Genomic DNA, 21,601 nt, shown 5'->3' on the forward strand with positions numbered 1-21,601 from the left:
TACAGATCTCAAAATATTTATATTTTTATCATGTTCTGTTATGATGCTACGCTTTTGTGTCTCACACATTCAAAAGTTTTATTTCATGACAAATCTTTTATACATTTTGTCTGTAGGAATGTCACTGGAGACAAATTCAGCAATTTGGAGCCAGAGTGTCAATCTAAAAACAAAATGTGAAAACTCTTTTCCTTTCATTTTGTTTGGTTTCCAGCTCAAGGGCTTTCTCCTTCAAAATTATACAAATCCCGTATTGTTAATTCAACATTTCAATCGTTTTACCCCTTCATTAAAGATTTTTGTGATACAAAAAGATATTTGTATTAAATTATACGATTTGAATATAAACTCAGCGGGAGAAATAATAAGTCAATACGCAGTATAAATATTTGGTTTAAACTGTGGAGGGAAGCTGTGGGGTACTCTATTGAATAGTTGTCAATGCTTCAAACACACGGTGGTGAAATAATTAACCGAATAAAGCGTTAATTAACTGTAGCACGACATATTCAATTTGCTAAATAAACAGATTAATTATAATAATCTTAATGGATCTGGCACGTGTTAATTCTGTTATTACCGATAAATATTACAAAATATTATGAAATAAAAAATGGAAATAGTTTATGTAGTTAATGCTCACGTAATAATATGTTTTGGCAATAGTATGGATAGCTTTGGTGCAAGTTGTTTCGCTCGACTGCCTGTTCTTTCTCTCCTTCGGACAAATTAATATTTGTTAAGGTATTAACTACAAGCTGTAGCAGGGCTGGCAGATGTGTGTAGCATCGATCATGTTCAGTTGCTATCGGATCATTGACATTGTGTGTGTGTGAATAAAACAGTAGGATATAGACGGGAACTGTGTGTCTAGGCCGTCACTCTAATTAAACCAATATCATTTTTAAAGTACAGTCAAGTACAAACGTGAACGATTGGAGTTTTCATAATTAAACACTTGTTAAATTGATACGGGAACTTTAATACATATTAGAGAGTTATGCGCATGTGTGTAAAGAATGATGGCGACGCGTGCTGTAAAGTGATGTAAACACGAGATTGTTTTGTTCTTTTTCACTGTGATATTTCAAATGTCAGTAAAGTAATGGCTACAATGAACAATAATGCACTATGATGTTAGAGTTGTACCGTGTTATTCAGGCATTCTATCTGACTATGGTAGCTTCAGTCTGTTGGGGGTTTGGAGGCAGCAAATTGAAAAGAGGTATGTACATTTTTTTCATATCTGAGGGACAACTAACATTAAACAGAGTAGGTACGTCATAATCAATCAATAATGCATCAAATTTTCTCCGAATCAATTTGTCTTGAAGTACCTTAGCTCAGCCGAGAGGCATTTAATCATGCAACCTACAATCTCGAGATGTTGATCAATATAACAGTATAATAACGTTTTTTGTCTATCTTATTTCCCCCTCATGTTGTAGTATGATTAAAAAAATGTATATGAATGTTTGAAATACAAACCCCTTTGTACAGAGTGACGAATACATATTTGTCATAGATCTTTACTTATTCATTTTTTATGTCGTTTGTCTTCAAATATACCGTTTAAAAACTTAATGGTGTTTGTCTTCTTTAAGATTAAAACTCAGACCTCAAGAGAGCTACCTTCTTACGGAGGCCATAAATATGTTTCAACACTTTTTTAGAATGTTTTTGAAAGTATTTGAGTGTTCTGAAAATTATTCTTTTCTGCTGATACTTTGTTATCAGTCAGTCATCTGCATAAACTTGATGTAGACACATGGAAGCCGAATGGACCTTTAAGAAACGTTAAACCTAAAAAGTTTTTATCTATAAGATGTCATTTTTAAGCTGCTTTAATTACATCATTATCAAAGTTCGTGAATATTGTAATTTACGGATGGGTAACATATCTTCAAGTTATATGTGGTACTCCCTGTATACAAAATCAAAATAGCTTTTGGGTGAGGGGTGGAGGAATTCAATTAAACTATCTGTCACTTTTTCATTTACAGTTTGATAAATATTCCCTTCATTTGAACGCATATTTTAAAGAAAATTAAATCACACGAAGTCCTCTTCTCTTTAATTTTCTCGTGATTCCCTTCTATCCTTTGATATTAAATCGATGATCACCTTTTTACCAATGAAATAGATATGTAGAAAGTAAGCATTTCTAATAAGATTAGAAATTCGTCATTTAACGACTTTCAATTTTATGAAAATTAAATGTTTAAGGAGGGTACTCGATCACAATTTAACAGTTATTTATAATAAATTTTTAACTTGAACAAGACCAATTATAGATACTAGCTATATGCATGTTTAAATATTCGCTTTTCAAGTCCTACACTACTAGTTCAAAAGTATGAGGTTAAAGTTGGAGGACTCCGATCATTAACTAGCAATGGTTTTGCAGTTTGATATGGTATTGTCTCATTGCCACACTCCCGGTTTCTATCAAAGCAATAGAAAGCTTGGTAGGTTTTGTCCCATTGTTATTTTCAGGGTTTCTGTCAGATCAATAACAAACAATGGTTCCACCGTTGGATAAGGTTTTGTCTCATTGCAACACTCCGGTTTCTGTCAAATAAAAAAAACATGCAATGGTTTCAGATTGATACGGTTGTGTCTCGTTGACACATTTCCGGTATTTATCCGATCAATAAAAAGCATTAGTTACGAAGTTTGGTAGGGTTTTGTCTCATTTGCACATTTGCTGTTTCTAAATGATCAATACCAAACAACTGTTCCAGTTTGGTAGGGTCGTGTCTCATAGGCGATATTCCAACTTGGGGGTAAAACTCGTCAATTTAGACTTTTCCCCATTTCCGGTAAAGGTTATTTGAGGTCAAGTGGCAGGTCATTCAGCGAAGAGCAAGGAAAATTTCTGACACGCGGGAAATCGTTTTATTATGGACTTAAAGTGAAAAATATATTCCTAAAGCCTTGCAGTGCTCTTAATATCCACAAAAGGAAAGTTGGAATCGATTATGGTCTTCTTGGTCGACCAATAACGTTTTACAAAAGATTTGCATATGAATATGTTTATTTTGATACAGTTTTTTTTCAGTAGGACTATAATTCCCAAACAATTCCGGATTTCTCAAATTGCTATGACGTCTTTTGCCACACTTCCAGTTTCATTTATTTCTGTTTTCTCACATGTAACATACTGTTTACACAAATTATATCACGTTCTACACATAAGAAAGGTGAAAACAGCCTTTTCTGCCGTAGTCAGTTCATAAAATGTACCCACAAAGTGATCATATAATAATGGTTTAAAATCAGTTTAAGTGTGCTCTTAGACAAAATGATTTTAAAATTCTTTACAGATTCTCAATTCTTATAACTATTATTGTTTCTTTATATAGTTCAAAAAGAGTACAAATTGAGAAGCGGCATTTGTTATAAAGCCTATGTAAAAATGTAAATATGTTCAGCAAAATTTACTTTAAAATATACAATCAGAAGTTTTTTGGTTTCGTCTTTCTCAAGTGTAGGGAAACAGATTGAATGAGAATATAGCAATTGAAGTTGTTAATCAAATACATTTTGACCAAATGTAAACATCTATCATCCTCAGCATATCTTCTCATCCGATCATCGTTAATGAAACTTTTAACTGCATGTGTACTAAGAGTAATCAAGGGAACCATGATTCTAGCGGAAATCAAACGAATGTAATCCAGGAACAAAGACCACGCAGGGAAAACAGACAAACACAACAAAGAAGATAAAATAACCACATTAATACATAAAAAAGCAACAACAGTAATAAGCAACTCGGACTCCACTAAAAACTGGCAGCATGGACCATGTGCACCAGCAAGGTAAGCGTCCTCTGCTTTCCTCGAAACACCCACCGAGTTGCTCGTAAAAAGTCAAGTCCGGGAAAGACGAAAGACGAAAGGAAAACTAATTAATTTTAATGTTAACAGAGATGTCCATTTCTACCTAGACTTCTGAGACTTAAAGATACATGAAAAATCCGGCAAAAGGAAGTCAGTGTTTTTTTAATTTCTCGACTTTTATATTACACGATGTAACTGAGAGGAACGTAATTCAGGTACAAGTCTGACAAAGAGGTATGGAGTACACTGGACACTTGAATCTCTGGCTCGATATCGGATAACCTGTTATTGGTCTCAATCAATAAATAATATATTGAACTCTACATTTAAACATTATTTAGTAAAACATAGGAATAGATCCCCAGTCTTCATTTAAAGGGACTGTACATATGTCTACCCCTAATAACCTTCAATAGTACAACGAGTTGCATTACAGTTGACCTGTTATTTCCATAAAATATCTTTACAACAGCATGTGAATTCAGTAGTACATCATCTGCATCTGATCTTGAAGCTAAACTTTATAGTTGACAAGGAGAAATAATACAATCCGGAAAGCTCAATGAAACGACCTCAGATTGTACTTGCAATTAATTTAATGAGAACTTGATGATATTTGAAAACAGATCTTTACTTATGTCTGCACCTACCAATAAAACACCATTTACTGCCCGTGTACTGATAGATATAAGTCAAGTTTCGATACACTAACCTCTACGATTTCATATCCAAACCATGTTGCAAAGTTTATGCTTAAAACAAAAAAAGTAAAAAAAAATAAAATAGTACAACCAGTGGTGGCATTCTGGATCATTTTATTCTCAAAGGACTTCAAGAGTAATCAATGGAACCAAGAATCTAGCGGTAATCAAAAAAATGTAAGGTAAGGATCCTTTGCTTTAAAATTTCTAGAAACACCCTAACAAAAAGTTAAGTTAAAGGTAGACGAAAGAGGAAAGTAAGACTATGACATGTTGAAAGAGTAATCAAGGGAACCAAGGTTATAGCGGTAATCAAAAGAATGTAATCCAGGGACAAAGACCAGACATGGAAAACAGACATACACAACAAAGAACATAAAGTAACAAAAGCAAATGACTCCATTAAAAACTGGGAGCGTGCACCGGTAGGGTAAGCGTCCTTTGCTTTTCTAGAAACACCCGCCGTTGCCAATAAAAAGTCAAGTCAGGGGTAGACAAATGCGTTTGTTTGTTTGTTGGGGTTTAACGTCCGAGCAGCAATATTTCAGCTATATTCAGACGATGAACATGAAATTGATGACAAAATGAACATGAAATAATGATGAAATGAAAAATGGATGGGACACAAGGACAATGGGGTCGACAAATCTTGACTGCCACTGGAAATAGGGAGAGGTGGGTAGGGTCGGGCAATTTAGCCTCCTGTGGCGGAGCCCTGTGGTTCCTACTCCGGGAGAATACCACAGTAGGGTTCTTTAACGTGCTAGACAAACGCGAAAGGAAAACTGACTCGTTGAATAAATCAGTTTTCATGGCGCAGATGGATACACCATAACGATCCACGAGTTCATGATGACGACCATAAACACTTCTGTAGTGATGACTTCAATCTTGTAGCAACATAACCCTGTTCCAAAAGCCTATTTGTTAGGGTTCTAGCGCGATACAAGAAGTCTGCGTAGTTTCGGCAAGCTCTGGCATAACGTATGAGTTGTGATATGAACACTCTATACGCAGATGCTGAAGGGATGTCGCCACAGATGAAAGGAAAGTTGACTGAATGAAGTCATCACGTTTGTTGCAGATGGATATACCGTAACGATCCATGAGTTCATTATGACAATACAAATTTAGTATTATACCTCTTCATTCTGCGGTAAATTATGAATAGAGGATCTTTGCTATAGTTCACATGGGAGATGACATAATTGATGTTCATGTTTTGCGCCACTTTGAAGTGATGATCCAACACTTTCAGCAAGTTCAAAATCAATCTAAGAGACTTGCAATATGTTGGTTGTAGAATTTGGATATATCCTAATCACTCTGTACAATAACAAATCTGCTTACAACATGAAAATTTAAACAGAGATTGTATAATTTATATTAATTTTGCTACTAAATTTCCCTTTCATTGTGATTCACAATCTTACTACTTGGTCAATTGATAGTCATTGTCATAAAATTTTTGTATAACTGCATTATTATTGTAGCGACACTTCCAGTATCGCACGTAGCCCTAAATGTCCATTTCATCTTAAATAATCGCAGCTTCTAAATCTTTTGTAGTGGATCGATTATAAAATTCTAAACATTAGGTAGCTGTATGAACAATAGGCCTAAATGTGTGTTTTATATTTCTCCCTATTTAAGTCTCTAAAAATCAAAAGGAAGGGTTTTGTTGATTTGTTGGGGCTATAACCCACCCCATTCTGGTCAGGAATAGGGGAAAAAAGGAAGCCAAAAGAAAGTATTTTATCTGAAGAATATATGTATGGATCACTTTTCAGAGGCTCGTACCAACTAAGTCGGACTGTGATTGAATTTTGAGGTGTTTACTGAATCCATGAAAGATTCTTTGTTCAAAAGGACTAAACACCAACACAATTCTGGTTTTTGGCAATCACATGATTAAAGGTGCATGGGTATGAGTATTTTTTTATGGATAAGGGGTTATGGCTCTTTTGGTATAGAAATGAATTCAGAAAAAGTATAGCTCTACTGCTGTATATAAAGCTGTGCCCCAGCAAGTTTTTATGACAGTGTTTGCCAGATTTTGTATTTGTTTTTTACCAAAAAATTAATATTTGAAGTCCATAGTGAAACACAATATTTGTACATCAGTTTATAAATTCACAATTGAAACAGTTTAAAACATAATTAAGTTAGAATAATTTATGAAGTTTGCATATTGATTTATGCAGATGTGTTTTACTTAGATATAAGAGAATGTTTTTATCACATTTCTTTCTGAAAAACACGGCTTAACATATGCTGCATAAATCTAGATCTGTTGTCATAGTCTTGAATTTAAATTAGATGTTTCCCTATAGTATCGATTCGATAAGATTTTTCAACTATGCATTGACAAACAACATGAACATTTAACAGTATATTAGCTATTATTTCACGTTCATTTCATGACAATATCATTTGCACTACTCAAAGGAAAGTTTAAAGTAATAAAAAATAAAATCATCAACGTTCCAATCAAAATTAAAAAATATGTGATTGGTATTTTTTAAAATTATTAAAAAACACTGTATATTTCGTCTCTTTGTATTTTGAACGTCCAGTAAAATATTTGTCAGTTTGTTTGTTGGGGTTTAACGTCCGAGCACAATATTTCAGCTATATTCAGATGATGAACATGACAAGGATGATAAAATGAACATGAAATGATGATGAAATGAAAAAAAAGGATGGACACAAGGATGATAGGGTCGACAAATTTTGCTTGCCACTAGAAAAAGGGAGGGATGGGCAGGGTCGGGCAATTTAGCCTCCTGTGGCGGAGCGCAAAGGTTCCTACTATCGAATACCACTGCAGGGTTCTTTAACGTGCCGTGCGAGGAACGTGATATCTTTCCCAACATGGTGCACCACTATGGTTTGCGGTCAGGTTTTTCGTATTAGTCTGACAACCCCAGCATGTAACATTCCAGGGGTAACCCATTCCACCACCTGGGACACACATCCCAGTTGCTCTGTGGGCAGAGCGCCTAGCCCCCGTTTAGGTTTCTGAGCACTATTTAGTTGCCTTTTACGACAAGCTTAGCGCTGCAGCAGGCCTATTCTTTTAACACCCGGACCTGCACGGGGCAAATATTTGTCAGCGTTATTTTATTCGCCTGCTTAATGTTTCCCAACGATGGAAATATTTTTTAACAACAAAATAATTCTTAACTTTCAGCGAAGGTTACGAAGTATAGAACAGATAAGTATAAACTTGCAATACATCGTAGAAATTACTTCTATTGACACCAATAAATAATATTCTACAATACCTCGTAAACATTGATTAAATTATGTGGGCTCTTCCTATGGCTTTGTTATAGACACAAAAACACGGAATGTGATTGAAATCAAGCATAACTGTCAAGTACAGACAATGGACAATAATTAGTATTGTTCGATAAGTTGTCCTATTGACAGCGGAAGAAAAAAGGCGATAAAACACAATACAGTTACTGTCAGAGAGAGCAAATTGTTTTTGTACATAAATCAAAGGGTTCAGCATAAAGAAAAAAAATATGATCCATTGTAGTTATTAAGGTAAGGCAAAATTTAAGTTTGTTTTGCCTTTAAAACTAATGTCTCTCCCGTTGCAAAGTTCAAACATGTACATTTCCAACAAAATCAGTGAGTCATAAATTTCTGGTAATCTAAAAAAAAACCCTACTTCAATGCTGCACTTTCGGAAAAGTAGTGGTAATAAATGTGTAACAGATGGACGGACAGAACAAAAACAATGTCTCCACACCTAAGACAGGGAGACATAATATTATAATAGTTCTTATGTAAACGGAACACAACATCTTTTCCCAAATGACCTTTACAGTAGATCTTAAGGTCAGATTTAACTTACCTTAGAGTAAAATATATTATTAGTGAATTAACATGAGTGTAAGTGTCTGCAATAGTAAGAAAAACAATTTGAACTAAATTTTCCACTTACATTCTTCTGCGCTGCAACAAGCATCTTGGAAAGACTGGTTTGTATGTGCTCCCTATTGTCTATAGAGCTATAGACAACTAATATGTATGTCTTAGTTTGAAAGTTGCAACAATATAGATGAAAACAAACTTGCTAGTAAAAGTCATATTATAGTGATTGTAGGGCGGTAAATATGCTTGTTTGGGGCCATAAGTGATTAAGAAAAGCAAATGGCATGCAATAAGCAACTTGTTATGTTAAGTTTGTTTGTTTGTTGGGGTTTAACGTCCGATCAGCAATATTTCAGTACACATTATATGCATATATAAATAAATTAGATACCGGAATCAGTGTGTATATTTTTATATAGACAATCATTTGTTAAAATATGGCAAAAGTTGTATTGTTGATTCTTGCATTACATACGAAATTATTTTATGTTGACTCGAAAAGCTATTTTGATAGAGCTGTATACATACTACACGTAAGTGATTCCTACGAACTATCTACGTGTTATGAAGTCAAGAATTGCGTTTGTAATAATAGTCTTTGAAAAGTTACATGCTTTGGGCGAATCTCTTGAACAGAAAAAAAAAACCAAATTAAGGTTATGAATTCTTGCAAACACTGTAAAATATATGCAATTTACTATTCAGTCATAATAATTTTATTTTATTTTTAAATTAAACACAAACTCAATGTTTTTTTTTTCAATTTAGTCAAAATTTGAGTAGTAAGGTTCAAGTAAAAGCACACATAAGAAATAATGTATGAATATCACTTGCTTGTTTATTCATATGAATGTGTCTGTTGAACCAATTACAGCCACTAACAGCGAAGGATTAATTATCACACCGCGAGAGATTACCAGTTGAGTATTAAATAGTTATTGATGTCAATTTTCACATATTTCATCCGCATTACTATATGTATAGCACACGAGCTTTCGTTGTGATATGCACCATTGAATGACCCAAAAAGTTGGCAAGAATTATTGATAATGATCCAAAGGCGCTTATGAATTACTATATGCCATTTTAAGAAGCTTACCTTCTGTTTCCGATCAAGCTGATATTATCAAAAGTACAAGTTTTTCATTTAAAAGTCATTGCATCCATAAATTAAACGACAAAACTGCCAGATTCTTAACTATTCGCATTTTGATATTACTTCTTAATTAATTACGGATACAATCGGTCAAGTAAAGGATCAGTCTTCAGCGCCACAAAACTTGAACAATTAAGTCTGAGAAAATTCTGAAATGCTTGTGACATTATCAATATCAAAAACTTTGATTGGAGTTAAAAATATTCTCAGACTTTTAAAAGATTTTTTTTTTAATTTTATGGCCAGTTCTTTTCCAGCTGGAGACTTCTTTGCGAAAGTGGTCCAATGCATTTTGTTTACACAACAGGATAGTTTCATGAAAATTATGAACAAAAAATACACGTATTTCCTGAAAAATCGTATGTTTTCTAAACTTACGAATACCTTAAGACATTTTTAAATGTACGTGCACTTTACTGTGCACTTTGTGCTGAATAGAATTCACTTAATTTTGTTGCAGTCATTTGGTTAAGTGTTGATTTTGAGGTCAAAGCTTTTGTTCTTATTGACTTGTATCATAGTCATCTTCTTTTCCGGAGCTTTCAGAAACCAAATCTAAAGCCAAATGCAAAAGTCTAGGAACTAAGATGAAACTACATATTTAAACCAAAAGAAAACTATAGAACTGTGAGCAAAGCTCAATGAGGGATACTTCTTCTATCCACCAGATACCATTTGGTCAGGATATAAAGTCGTCAAACAAGTTAATATTGTCGCTCTAGTCTAAAACTTAATCCAACGATATGACATGCCTTTTAGCTTCTGTCAAAATATTAAGCGACTGTGAAACTGTTGTAAACTGACTACCTTGACCACTGTATACCTCTCGTAATGCGGAGGGATAAAAATGAAAATACAAGGCAATTAAAAGTGAATTACACCAATTGTTTTACATGAATGTGCGGTAGCTATAAAATTTTCAAGAAAAGGAACAAAGGCACTGTACAAACTCTTGGGTGATGTTTTTGTTGCAAAAAGAATTCTAAATTTCTCAAAATCAGAATACACAAAGCTCATTGTAACATATGCCATATGTAATCTTAGAATTAAGGTATGACCTGCCAGATACCCGAATTTAATCTAACACAAGAGGTCCGTTGTTTCATTTATTCTAAAAACATATAAACACGAAACTGTTAATAAATGTAATTGAAATTAGAATCGCCCATGTCTTCTTTTCTAACAAGCTTTTCGATCGATTCTGGACAACATGTGTTCATCAAGTGTCTTACTCTGAAATCAAAATATGTAATCAGGCGTAATACAATCTCGTTGTTTGATCTACATTCAATCTGTTATCGAGTTGAATAATTTTCTGAAGTTTGTAGAGTGACTCTTCTACAAAAAATAGTTATTAAAGACTTCTATAGAGAGGGTCACTGACAGCATCGATTATATGGGAAATAAATTTTTATGTAACGAATACTTATACCCATGTAAAGATACAACTAACTCATTTTCACGTGTGAATCCGTTGTTAAATATATTGTATTTTGACAATTACTCTTCTCTAATTGACTTGCTTAACGGATATTCCGATTCAACCTCTGATGTTCACATCTGGTGTCAGTTTCATAAAAAGTCGTAATTGTAAAATTGATCGTAAGTAATGACGTCATAAACTAAAATAGCATTGTGACGTCATGATTTACGATCAATTTCACACTTACGACTTTTTGTGAAATCGAATCGACGCCTGGTCATATTTATTGAATCATCTTAAACGTTAACCTAGAAAATAATTATAATAAAAAAAATGAGAGAAAGGGGTAAGGATATAAAGAGTTATAGTGTCGAAACGATTGATATTGAGTTGTGTTTTCTACAAAAGTGATATGAATTTTAAGTCGAAAACTTGGCAAAAACATTAAAGAATATTAAGATAATCTATCAGAGATAAGATATATTTGATAGCACCTCGATGAACCATGCAGTGCAAAACAGTAAGACCAGCAAATGCACAAATAATATTCTTCATCTTTAGAAGATGTTTTATCACTAGTTTGGTTTAAAATCTCTGACCCATAGATTCAAAATGTTAGGAGAGACTGAAAACAGGTAAATTGAGTCATGTAACCATATTTGAATTATTTTAGACTTCTGTATGCATGGAATCCCCTTGTGAAAAAAATTTTGATTGCCACTGAAAAAGGGGGGATAGGTAAGGTCGGGCAATTTAGCCTCCAGTGGCGGAGCGCAAAGGTTCCTACTCCTTTCGAATACCACAACAGGGTTCTTTAACGTGCGAGGAACGTGGCATCTTTCCCAACACGGGGCACCACTATGGTTTGCGGTCAGGTTTTTCGTATTATAGCCTGACAACCCCAGCATGTAACACGCCAGGGGTGCCCCATTCCTGGGGCACACATCCCAGTTGCTCTGTGGGCAGAGCGCCTAGCCCCCGGCTAGGTTTCTGAGCACTACTTAATCGCCTTATACGACAAGCTTAGCGCTGCTGCAGGCCTATTCTTTTAACACCCGGACCTGCACGGGGCTGAATATAGCTGAAATACTGCTTTGTATAGTATGTAACTCAATAAGTTGAAACATATTCAGTCTTTACATTGTGTTAAATTAGATATTGAGGATGTGTTTCCTTATAATGGTTGAAATTGAACAATTTTGTTGGTGTTCGTATCTATTGTTTTTGTTGAACTTCGTATTCTTTGTGCAGTCTGTAATTTAATTAGTACTGGACATATACAATTTAAATTGTTCACTGTGTTTTTATACGTAACGACGATACACACATCTTTTTATAGACAAATATTTGGTATGAAGTTTTACTTATTTTTCAGCCGAATGATTGAAAAAAACTTTCTATTTTTTGTTTTAATTTTGTGGGGTTATTAAAGATATTTATGCGCTGACGACGAAATCGTATAATAATATATAATATAAGGTAATAATGCGAGTACTATTAAATGTACTTAAGTGAAAGTTAAACAGTTGGTAAGTACGGTATGTTTAAGGTTCATATTGCCGAGTTCGGAAGTGTTTGTTTTCATAGAAGAATTATTGGTTGCTTGGAGAGAAACACGTCAAAAATATTGGACACAATTCGATGAGTACAAAATATTGTCCGTTCACAGCTGACATGTATTCATTGTGTTGAAATCTAAAATTTGCCAGACAACATGTATATATCAAATATTATTATAATGCATTTGTTGGGAAAGATGATACATCAAATATATCTGTGTGGTCTGACACGTGGGGAGTACACTGATCCTATTGTACTTATGCATTGTCTGTAAATATATCTCGAATTATATTTATATTAATATGTAGGTACAACTGATATACACAAGAAAATAACAGGCTCCACTCCTAGTTAAGTGATCATCTTCCATGTAACTTATTTCAAGTGTACTAATAATGAAACTTAGCAGCTAAGCACCCGTTGCTCGTTTAGATAGCAATTATACATTCCTCGATTAATTAATGTTTACACAAACAGAACAATTTATACAACGATCTGTTGTCTCTCTCCTTGTATTTTATCTTTAACAGTTGGCTGACAGTCAATCTCGCTAATTTGTGTGTTATTCTACTTTGTAGCAACTTTATTGAGCAACATCATTTGATTACTCTTTTCCAGCAGTTGTAATTTATTGCACATACCTAATGATAACCTTCTCTTTAATTTATTCGAAGCGTTTGCATATCTGAGGATTCCATGTGGTTACTTTGTTGATACATTTTGTTGTTAATTCCACATGTTTTTGTTATGATCATTGAGATCTTTCTCAGTATTTCATCAACACACTTCAGCTAAACTGATATCTTCAGTATTCGTTGAGAAATCTTTAGTTTTAATAGAGATATAAGGAACGATAAAATCTACTACATTAAATGATGTACTTATAAGGAACAACTTTAAGAATATTGCAGTTCTTTTTTTCAAGCATCAATACTCGGGCATTGTTTTAAAACAAATAACATTCACTCCCTGAGTGCATACTTCGTACCAGTTACTGCTATCCGATCTATTTGTCATTGCACGTTTACTGATTTCAAGCATTTAGAATAAGGCATTAAAACTTATATGAGGCAGGTGTAACCTGTAATAATACGAAGTTGAATATATTAATATTTAAAAATGATGCTTATTAAAAAAAAATTTATTATTTGGATTTTAATTCCTTTTACAATTTTGCCAATAGGACTTATTTTCTTCATAATTTAATAAAACATTACGACGCGAGTTTTAAAGATTTACTGTTGTTACAAATACGAATCTAAGAAAGATCCGTGCTTTGTATTGCTGTTTAGGTTAACTTCCAGTCATATTCTTGGAGCTTTTATTTATCAAAGTTTAAATTTGCATGGGTTACCATTTTGGCGACTTCGTCCTTTATAAAGATGGTATATTGCGTTGGCACTTTGCAAGAGTTTTCGTTCTCCATTTGGTTGATGTAAGTGGGAGATAAATGTATGGTTTTCTCAGAAATACAGACCAGTACCCTGTGTATATTTTCTCCATCTGTTACTCGGGATTCGTCCTTTAACGTAATGTATGTATTTCATTCATATATCTTCTGGTTTTTCAATTTACGTTTGTATTTAGATATGATATGTTTTGTTTGTTTGTAGGTTTGGGAAGCCAGGACCAGGTCAGGCTTATAGATGACTTATTTGGGGAAAACAGTGGATACAATCCTTTAATTCGTCCAGTCCAAAATGTTAACGAAACGCTTAATGTCGAATTCAACGTGGCTTTGAGCCAGCTTATAAATATTGTAAGATAATTTTTTTAAAAGTTGCAAATGCAATTTTCACTGTTTGTTTTATAATAAATGAGGAAATTAAAACAAAGGCAATACCTTCCTCAAAAGTAAATAAACATGGAAAGGGTAAAAACAAGAAGCAACTGTCAAAGTGCTATCGCGTGAATAGACTTATTCTGTATTGATAATACTTATAGATTAATAAATGGCTTTTTAATATTACCATTGTTATCAGCCCGAGATCTTCATATCGGCCCGGAGGGACGATAACAGTCGAGGGCTGATAACCACAGAAATATTAAGATGGGAATCTATTAATCTGTTTACCACGTATTTATTTAACCAGTAATAAATAATTTTCCAATTTTTTCTTAAAGAAAGAAAAAATATAAAAGACATGCGAATGAAGTGCATGATCACCAATTTCAACTGACAATGTTACATCAAATCGGATGTGACGTCGCCGATGAACAGAACGTTTTGAATAGTTGTGCAAAAGTGACGTCAGTACTGCTCACATATTTCCCTTTGGACTGATAATATACAGAAAACCATGCATATATGACACATGCAAAAACAATTTTATTTTAATAAAATATGTGATAAAGTATGGTACAAAATTGTTCCTTAAATATTTTGTGCGAGCGTGTTAACGTTTCCAAAGACTTGGCGTGAACAGCTATCACGTTTATAAACTACTGGTCAGTGGTGCGATGGGAAAAATGTACTGGTCTATAAATCTTTATTTATACGGGTAACCCAGGATAAAAAAATAGTATACAATATATATATATATAGAAACAATCAAATTGTATAGATTGCTTTTTCTTAGCTCCACTCAGTACGCATATAAGTATGTCTTTCTGTTTTTGACTGACCACGAAAACTCATTTAAATTGTTTTTTATTTATTTATTTTACTACAGGACGAGAAAAATCAAATCATGAAAACAAACGTTTGGTTACAAATGGTAAGTTATTGAATATATGTAGATTTTATTATAATTTCGTACAATTTATAAATGCCCGTCTTTTTGCTACTATGTAATTGTATTCGCCTGCCATATTTTTAACATACAAAAATTGGTTTGGTTAACTATAAGAGTAATTAAGGGAACCAAGGTTCTAGCGGAAATCAATCCAAACATGGAAAACAGACATACACAACAAAGAACATTAAGTAACTAAAATAATTCATACATAAAAAAAGCAAATGAGTAACTCGGACTCCACCAAAAACTGGGAGCTTGAAGAAGGTGCACCGGTAGGGTTAGCGTCCTCTGCTTTTCTAGAAACACCCACCTAGATGCCAATAAAAAGTCAAGTCCGGGGTAGATGTATCCATTCGTTTCGACATCTGTAATTTGTAGATAGGAAAGCCGGGTGCTTATGACGCTGCTCTTAAATATTGTTACTTTGCAACTTATCAATTCTATTTAAACAATGTATTTCTGACACACCCATATTGTTTGGCATTGCACCTTGATTACAAATGGTATTGCACCGGTGGCGTCGGCTGTTTACATTCAAGTTAAAATTGTCAGAATCAATAGTAATTGGTTAATCAGCTGAAAGGTTTTGCATTAATTTCTTACTTTTGTGAAAGTAAAAAGACTTAAAAAGAAACAAATACTGTGAAAAACATGGTAAATTAAATCGACAAAATTAAATGTTTAGCAAAAACAATGTAATAGTTTTAAAACTCGACATGCAAAGAAACTCCCCGAGTAGGAAATTCTGATAGGCCTCGATCCATATCGCTGTTAATTGTTTCATAAAGCATAATATCGCATGTACTGAGCTGCCATAATTGCATATACTAGAAATTGTTAACCTTCACCCATCAATTTTGTTGCTTTAAATAATATGCAGAATACTGGAACAAGAGACTTTGTTCAATAGTTTTAGTAAATTATTTATTGTTTTATTTTGCATGTATCGTATATTTACCAACGTTTGTGCTTGACACACTTAAGGTGAAATAATCGTTTCACACCTTTCATTTTTAAATAATGCAGTTTTATGTCAAATATCAAAATACCATAAGATATTGCCATGCACCTCTTTTTCAGTATTGGAAGGACTACCAAATAAAATGGACTCCAAAAGATTATGGTGATATTAAAAGTATAAGAATTGATCATGAAAAGATTTGGAGACCGGACATCGTTTTATTTAACAAGTATATATATTTTTTTTATTTGATTAAATATCGTTTTAACAAAGATTTAATCGCACTACTGTAAAATCGCCAGTTATCATATACTGTTATTAACCAACTACCCAAAATACGTTAAAATAAAAATATGTCAAAAACTAACCAATTGATACGAATTCAAACCGACCCGTGCAGGTCCGGGTGTCAAAAGAATAGGCCTGCAACAGCGCTAAGCTTGTCGTAAAAGGCGACTAAGTAGTGCTCAGAAACCTAGCCGGGGGCTAGGGCGCTCTGCCCACAGAGCAACTGGGATGTGTGCCCCAGGTGGTGGAATGGGGTACCCCTGGCGCGTTACATGATGGGGTTGTCAGGCTATAATACGGAAAACCTGACCGCAAACCATAGTGGTGCACCGTCTTGGGAAAGATGCCACGTTCCTCGCACGTTAAAGAACCCTACTGCGGTATTCTCCCGGAGTAGGAACCATAGGGCTCCGCCACAGGAGGCTAAATTACCCGACCCTTCCCACCTCTCCCTATTTCCAGTGGCAATCAAAATTTCTCGACCCCATTTTCCTTGTGTCCCATCCCATTTTCATTTCATCATCATTTCATGTTCATTTTATCATCAAATTCATGTTCATCGCCTGAATATAGCTGAAATATTGCTTCTCGGACGTTAAACCCCAACAAACAAACAAACTCTGCTCACAGAGCAACTGTGGCAACATCCATTCAGCACCCGTGTATGGCGTGTTCATATCACAGCTCATACGTTATGTCAGAGCCTGCCGAAACTACGCAGACTTTTTGTATCTAGCTAGAATTCTAACAAATAGGCTTCTGGAACAGGGTTATGTTGCTACAAGATTGAAGCCATCACTACAGAAGTTTTATGGCCATCATGAACTCGTGGATCGCTATGGTGTATCCATCTGCGCCATGAAAACTGATTTGTTCAACGTGTCATAGTTTTGCTTTACTCTTTCGTCTACCCCGGACTTGACTTTTTATGAGCAACTCGGCGGATGTTTCTAGGAAAGCAGAGGACGCTTACCCTACCGGTGCATCTGGTCCATGCTCCCAGTTTTTAGTGGAGTCCGAGTTGATCATTTGCTTTTATTAGTTTGTATGTATGATTTTAGTTACTTTATGTTCTTTGTGGTGTATGTCTGTTTTCCATATCTGGTCCTTGTCCCTGGATTACATTCGTTTGATTACCGCTATAACCATGGTTCCATTGATTACTCCTTAGCTATGTGGTTGCAACAGTAAACACACACACACACACACATACATACATTCATTCACATATATATATATATATATATATATATACAACTCATGATGGCAGAAACCAAGCGTCAAAATTTAAGTTTGTTTGTTTGTTTGTTTGTTTGGGTCTAACGTCCGACCAGCAATATTTCAGAGGCATCTAGTAAAAAATATAATGTTCTGTACTTGCTACACTTTTGTTTTAATCTTAATAATCAACTATAAAAGGTAAAAGGATATTACAAAATGTACTTGAAAGAGTAATCAAGGGAACCAAGGTTATAGCGGTAATCAAAAGAATATAATCCGGGGACAAAGACCAGACATGGAAAACTGACACAAACAACAAAGAAAATAAAGTATCTAAAAATCATACATACAAAGTAAGAAAAGTAAATGAGCAACGTTGAAAAACTATATTACACAAAATATTACGATCGGGGACTGTGCATTAAGTTATTGTAATAATTTTGCAAACATTTATCCGTATAGAACCTAAGCTAACGTTTCTCAATAACGGCTAGCAAGAAAACTTTGGCATGTGCTCTATATATATATATATATATATATATATATATATATATATATAATCTTGTCTTATTTATTTCAGCGCTGATGGTAACTATGAAGTATCCTATAAATCCAATGTCGTTCTTTCTCATGAAGGAAATCACTATTGGGTACCTCCAGCAATTTATAAAAGTTCGTGTACCATAGATGTTCAATTTTTTCCGTTTGATCAACAGGAGTGTGAAATGAAGTTTGGCTCATGGACATTTAAAGGAGATCAACTTGAATTTAGCTTTTACAAGAATATGAACTTTATAGATCCGACCGACTATTTAAAAAGTGGAACATGGGATATCATAGACTTTCCTGGAAGGATTGAGCGAGTAAATGATACGGAGTCCGATGATTATAAATATATTATAGTATTTAAATTCATAGTAAGGCGAAAAACGCTATTTTATACAGTTAACTTGATTATTCCATGTGTTCTGATATCATTCGTTAGTATATGTGTGTTTGCATTACCTGCGGATGCAGGAGAGAAAATTACTCTGTGTATTTCTATTTTGCTTGCGTTGGTTGTGTTTTTATTGCTTATTTCAAAAATTCTTCCGCCGTCGTTAAAGATACCTCTTATAGCAAAATATTTACTTTTTACGTTTATAATGAACATTTTTGCAATTTGTTTAACAGTTATTGTCATAAATCGAAACTATAGAACTCCACGAACACACAAAATGCCTTACTGGGTTCGATATGTATTTTTATACCTGCTTCCAAAATTTCTGTTTTTGGAACGGCCCGATCACGATTTAAGATGGCAACATCCTTCTGATAAAGCTTCTTCACAAACGCCCGATTATTTAAAACATGATCAAAGTCAGCATCATGTCCAACAAACAGGCTATGTGCCTGCCGAAAATCATCCGTTCCAGAACAACAGTAGACATTCAAGTTTATTAGAGCTCACCGAAGTACATCATCCGAATTGTCGATTGAGTCCCAATCAAATGAATTCGGATATAAGTGAGGAAACGTCTGATTCTTACCCAAAACGTATTACACCAGAGCTTTACAAAGCAACAGAAGCTTTAAGTTTTATCACGCACCATTTGGAAACTGAGAATGATTTTGACACAGTAAGTAAATCTTTCAATAAATCTGGAAAAATATACCACTGTTCTGTTTGAATATTATTAGGAAATTAAAATAAAAAAACTGTTAAATTTACATCCTTTGTAGTAACAGAAAAAAATGTATATGATATGGATGCAACATGTTCCTTTCACTAAACAAGAAATAACAATATTAATACGAACTATAACATAAAATCTAAAAACTGGGTAAAACATTTCTTCTGATGCAATAATAATTTTGACGCTTCTTTTGAAACTGAATTTAAAAAAAATATATGATTTCTTTTACAATATAAAAATGTAGCTTATTAAGCCATTTGAGTGGCCCTTTTGAGCACTTGCTAGAAGATCTAGTTCTCTTATACGGAAATTAGAAATTCTCTGTAAAGTATGTATTTTCACAGGAGAAGGATGTCAAGTTTAACCATTTCCAATACGCATGCCTTTTATCATTTAAAGTTTTTTAAAATTTTTTAAGGGATGTTTTGAAAGAAGATGTGAACTTGGATTTATTTAGGCACTAAAATTTCTTTTTATTTTCGTATGTAAAACATTTGTTAGTGTTTCCGTTTACTATTCTACGCTGTGCATTATTGAATTAATGTCTTTTTTCAGGTTTTAGATGACTGGCGATATGTAGCATTAGTTATAGACCGATTATTATTCTATATTTTCTTGATTGTAACAATTGGAGGTACATTGGGAATTCTGATGCAAGCACCGCATATTCTAGAATATGTTGATCAAGATGAAATAATGGACGGCTTTATGACTCAGATAAAAGCACTCGAAGCAAAAGAAAATAAATCGTAATTTGAGTTTTCTTGCGCAGGAAAAAATACATATTTTGAATGAGAAAACTCGTTTGCGAGGAGTTTCAGATAGCTAATTGGCTATCAGTGTGAGATTTACTACACCTATAATGTGGTGAATCTTTGAAAGTATAGACATGAGCGTTTTTACTTTGCAACACAGTATTTGCAAGATATGCAAACATTCAATAATCAATGTATCGTTCAGAGATTTATACATGACAACATGGTACGGATGGCAATATGTTCTTACTGTGCACAATATTTACTGTTATAGATGTGATTATGACTTTTACCTCTTTACGAAAGAAAGGTCTAATTTATTCTGAGTTCTTGATATTCCGAGCAAAATATTTAAGATATAATTGTGAGTAATGGTTTTGAGGCTATGATTATATTGGGAATTAATTATGCAGGGATCCAGGGACCAAGTCCAAGAAAAAAGACATATACAAACCAAAATAACTTCCAGAATATACACAGAATGTTTCTTTTTTCAGAAAGATCAAACCCGGACTCCACTACATCTTAGAGTAAATAGCACTTTAAACTTACATGCAAGTTCAATACGTATAACAAAACTACACACTAAATATCATATGCAATGAAACCTGTTTCAATCTATTTCTAAAAAAAAAGACTCGAAAGCTTGTCTTAACCAGACACTTTTGTCTAAACCCAACATATTTGTAAGTCGAAAAGGGGTTCGGTTCACTCAGGTTTCAGTTTATCTTTAAACAAGCTCCACGCAGCGGCAGGCGTTTGTTTCCTCTCTTATTAACCGCTGCAGACAAGCCTTTCGAAATTTTCGGACATAATTCAAATAAAACGTCGTTTGATAATCCGATAACGTTGCGTAAAATTACTCATTTTTCCCAACTTTGAAAGATTCTTGTATTTTCTTAGAGGGCTGACAGCAGCGCCTAGAGTGAATTTCGAACGTCAGACGCTGTACGGAGCGTGATCTTTAAATATGAATATTAAATCGACCGCTCTGCTTTGTTTTAAACATCATATCGAATAAAGGAGATTACAATGCTTGTTACAAAAATATGCATTGTGGTTTGTCAGTTTCATGACAAAGAAATGTATATAATAAAAAAAAATAGTTGTATTGCTTTAGTTATGTCATTAAAAAGTCTAACTATATCGGCAAAGAATACCGAAACATCAAAAGAGAACAAACATTTTTAGACATCAAATTTAAGTAAATTACTAAATCGTGAGAATTAGAAACAATGTACACAATGTATTGTAGCATGCAAAGAACTAATGCAATAGGAGACACTTTTATGGCAAGGACTTATAGCGCGAATATCCTAACAAACAATAAACATGTGCATACATGTGAACATTACTTGTCCGCAATTATCCAAAGACAGATTATTAAAT

The 21,601-nt window shown here is 33.9% G+C and overlaps 1 protein-coding gene across 1 annotated transcript; it reads left to right on the forward strand.

The window, feature by feature from the left end:
• The first annotated feature begins 391 nt into the window (after positions 1–391).
• On the forward strand, positions 392–20,532 carry LOC148621763 (acetylcholine receptor subunit beta-like 1). Its single transcript, XM_088576442.1, has 6 exons — positions 392–1,225; positions 14,187–14,332; positions 15,246–15,290; positions 16,392–16,501; positions 18,362–19,400; positions 20,013–20,532. The coding sequence occupies exons 1-6, from the start codon at positions 1,132–1,134 to the stop codon at positions 20,208–20,210; spliced, it is 1,632 nt and encodes a 543-aa protein (XP_088432568.1). The 5' UTR covers positions 392–1,131; the 3' UTR covers positions 20,211–20,532.
• The last annotated feature ends 1,069 nt before the right edge of the window (positions 20,533–21,601 follow it).

This window comes from Perna viridis, chromosome 3 (genome assembly GCF_037379345.1).
Source record: "Perna viridis isolate PV_CMFRI_1.1 ecotype Kerala chromosome 3, ASM3737934v1, whole genome shotgun sequence".
NCBI lineage: Eukaryota > Metazoa > Mollusca > Bivalvia > Mytilida > Mytilidae > Perna > Perna viridis.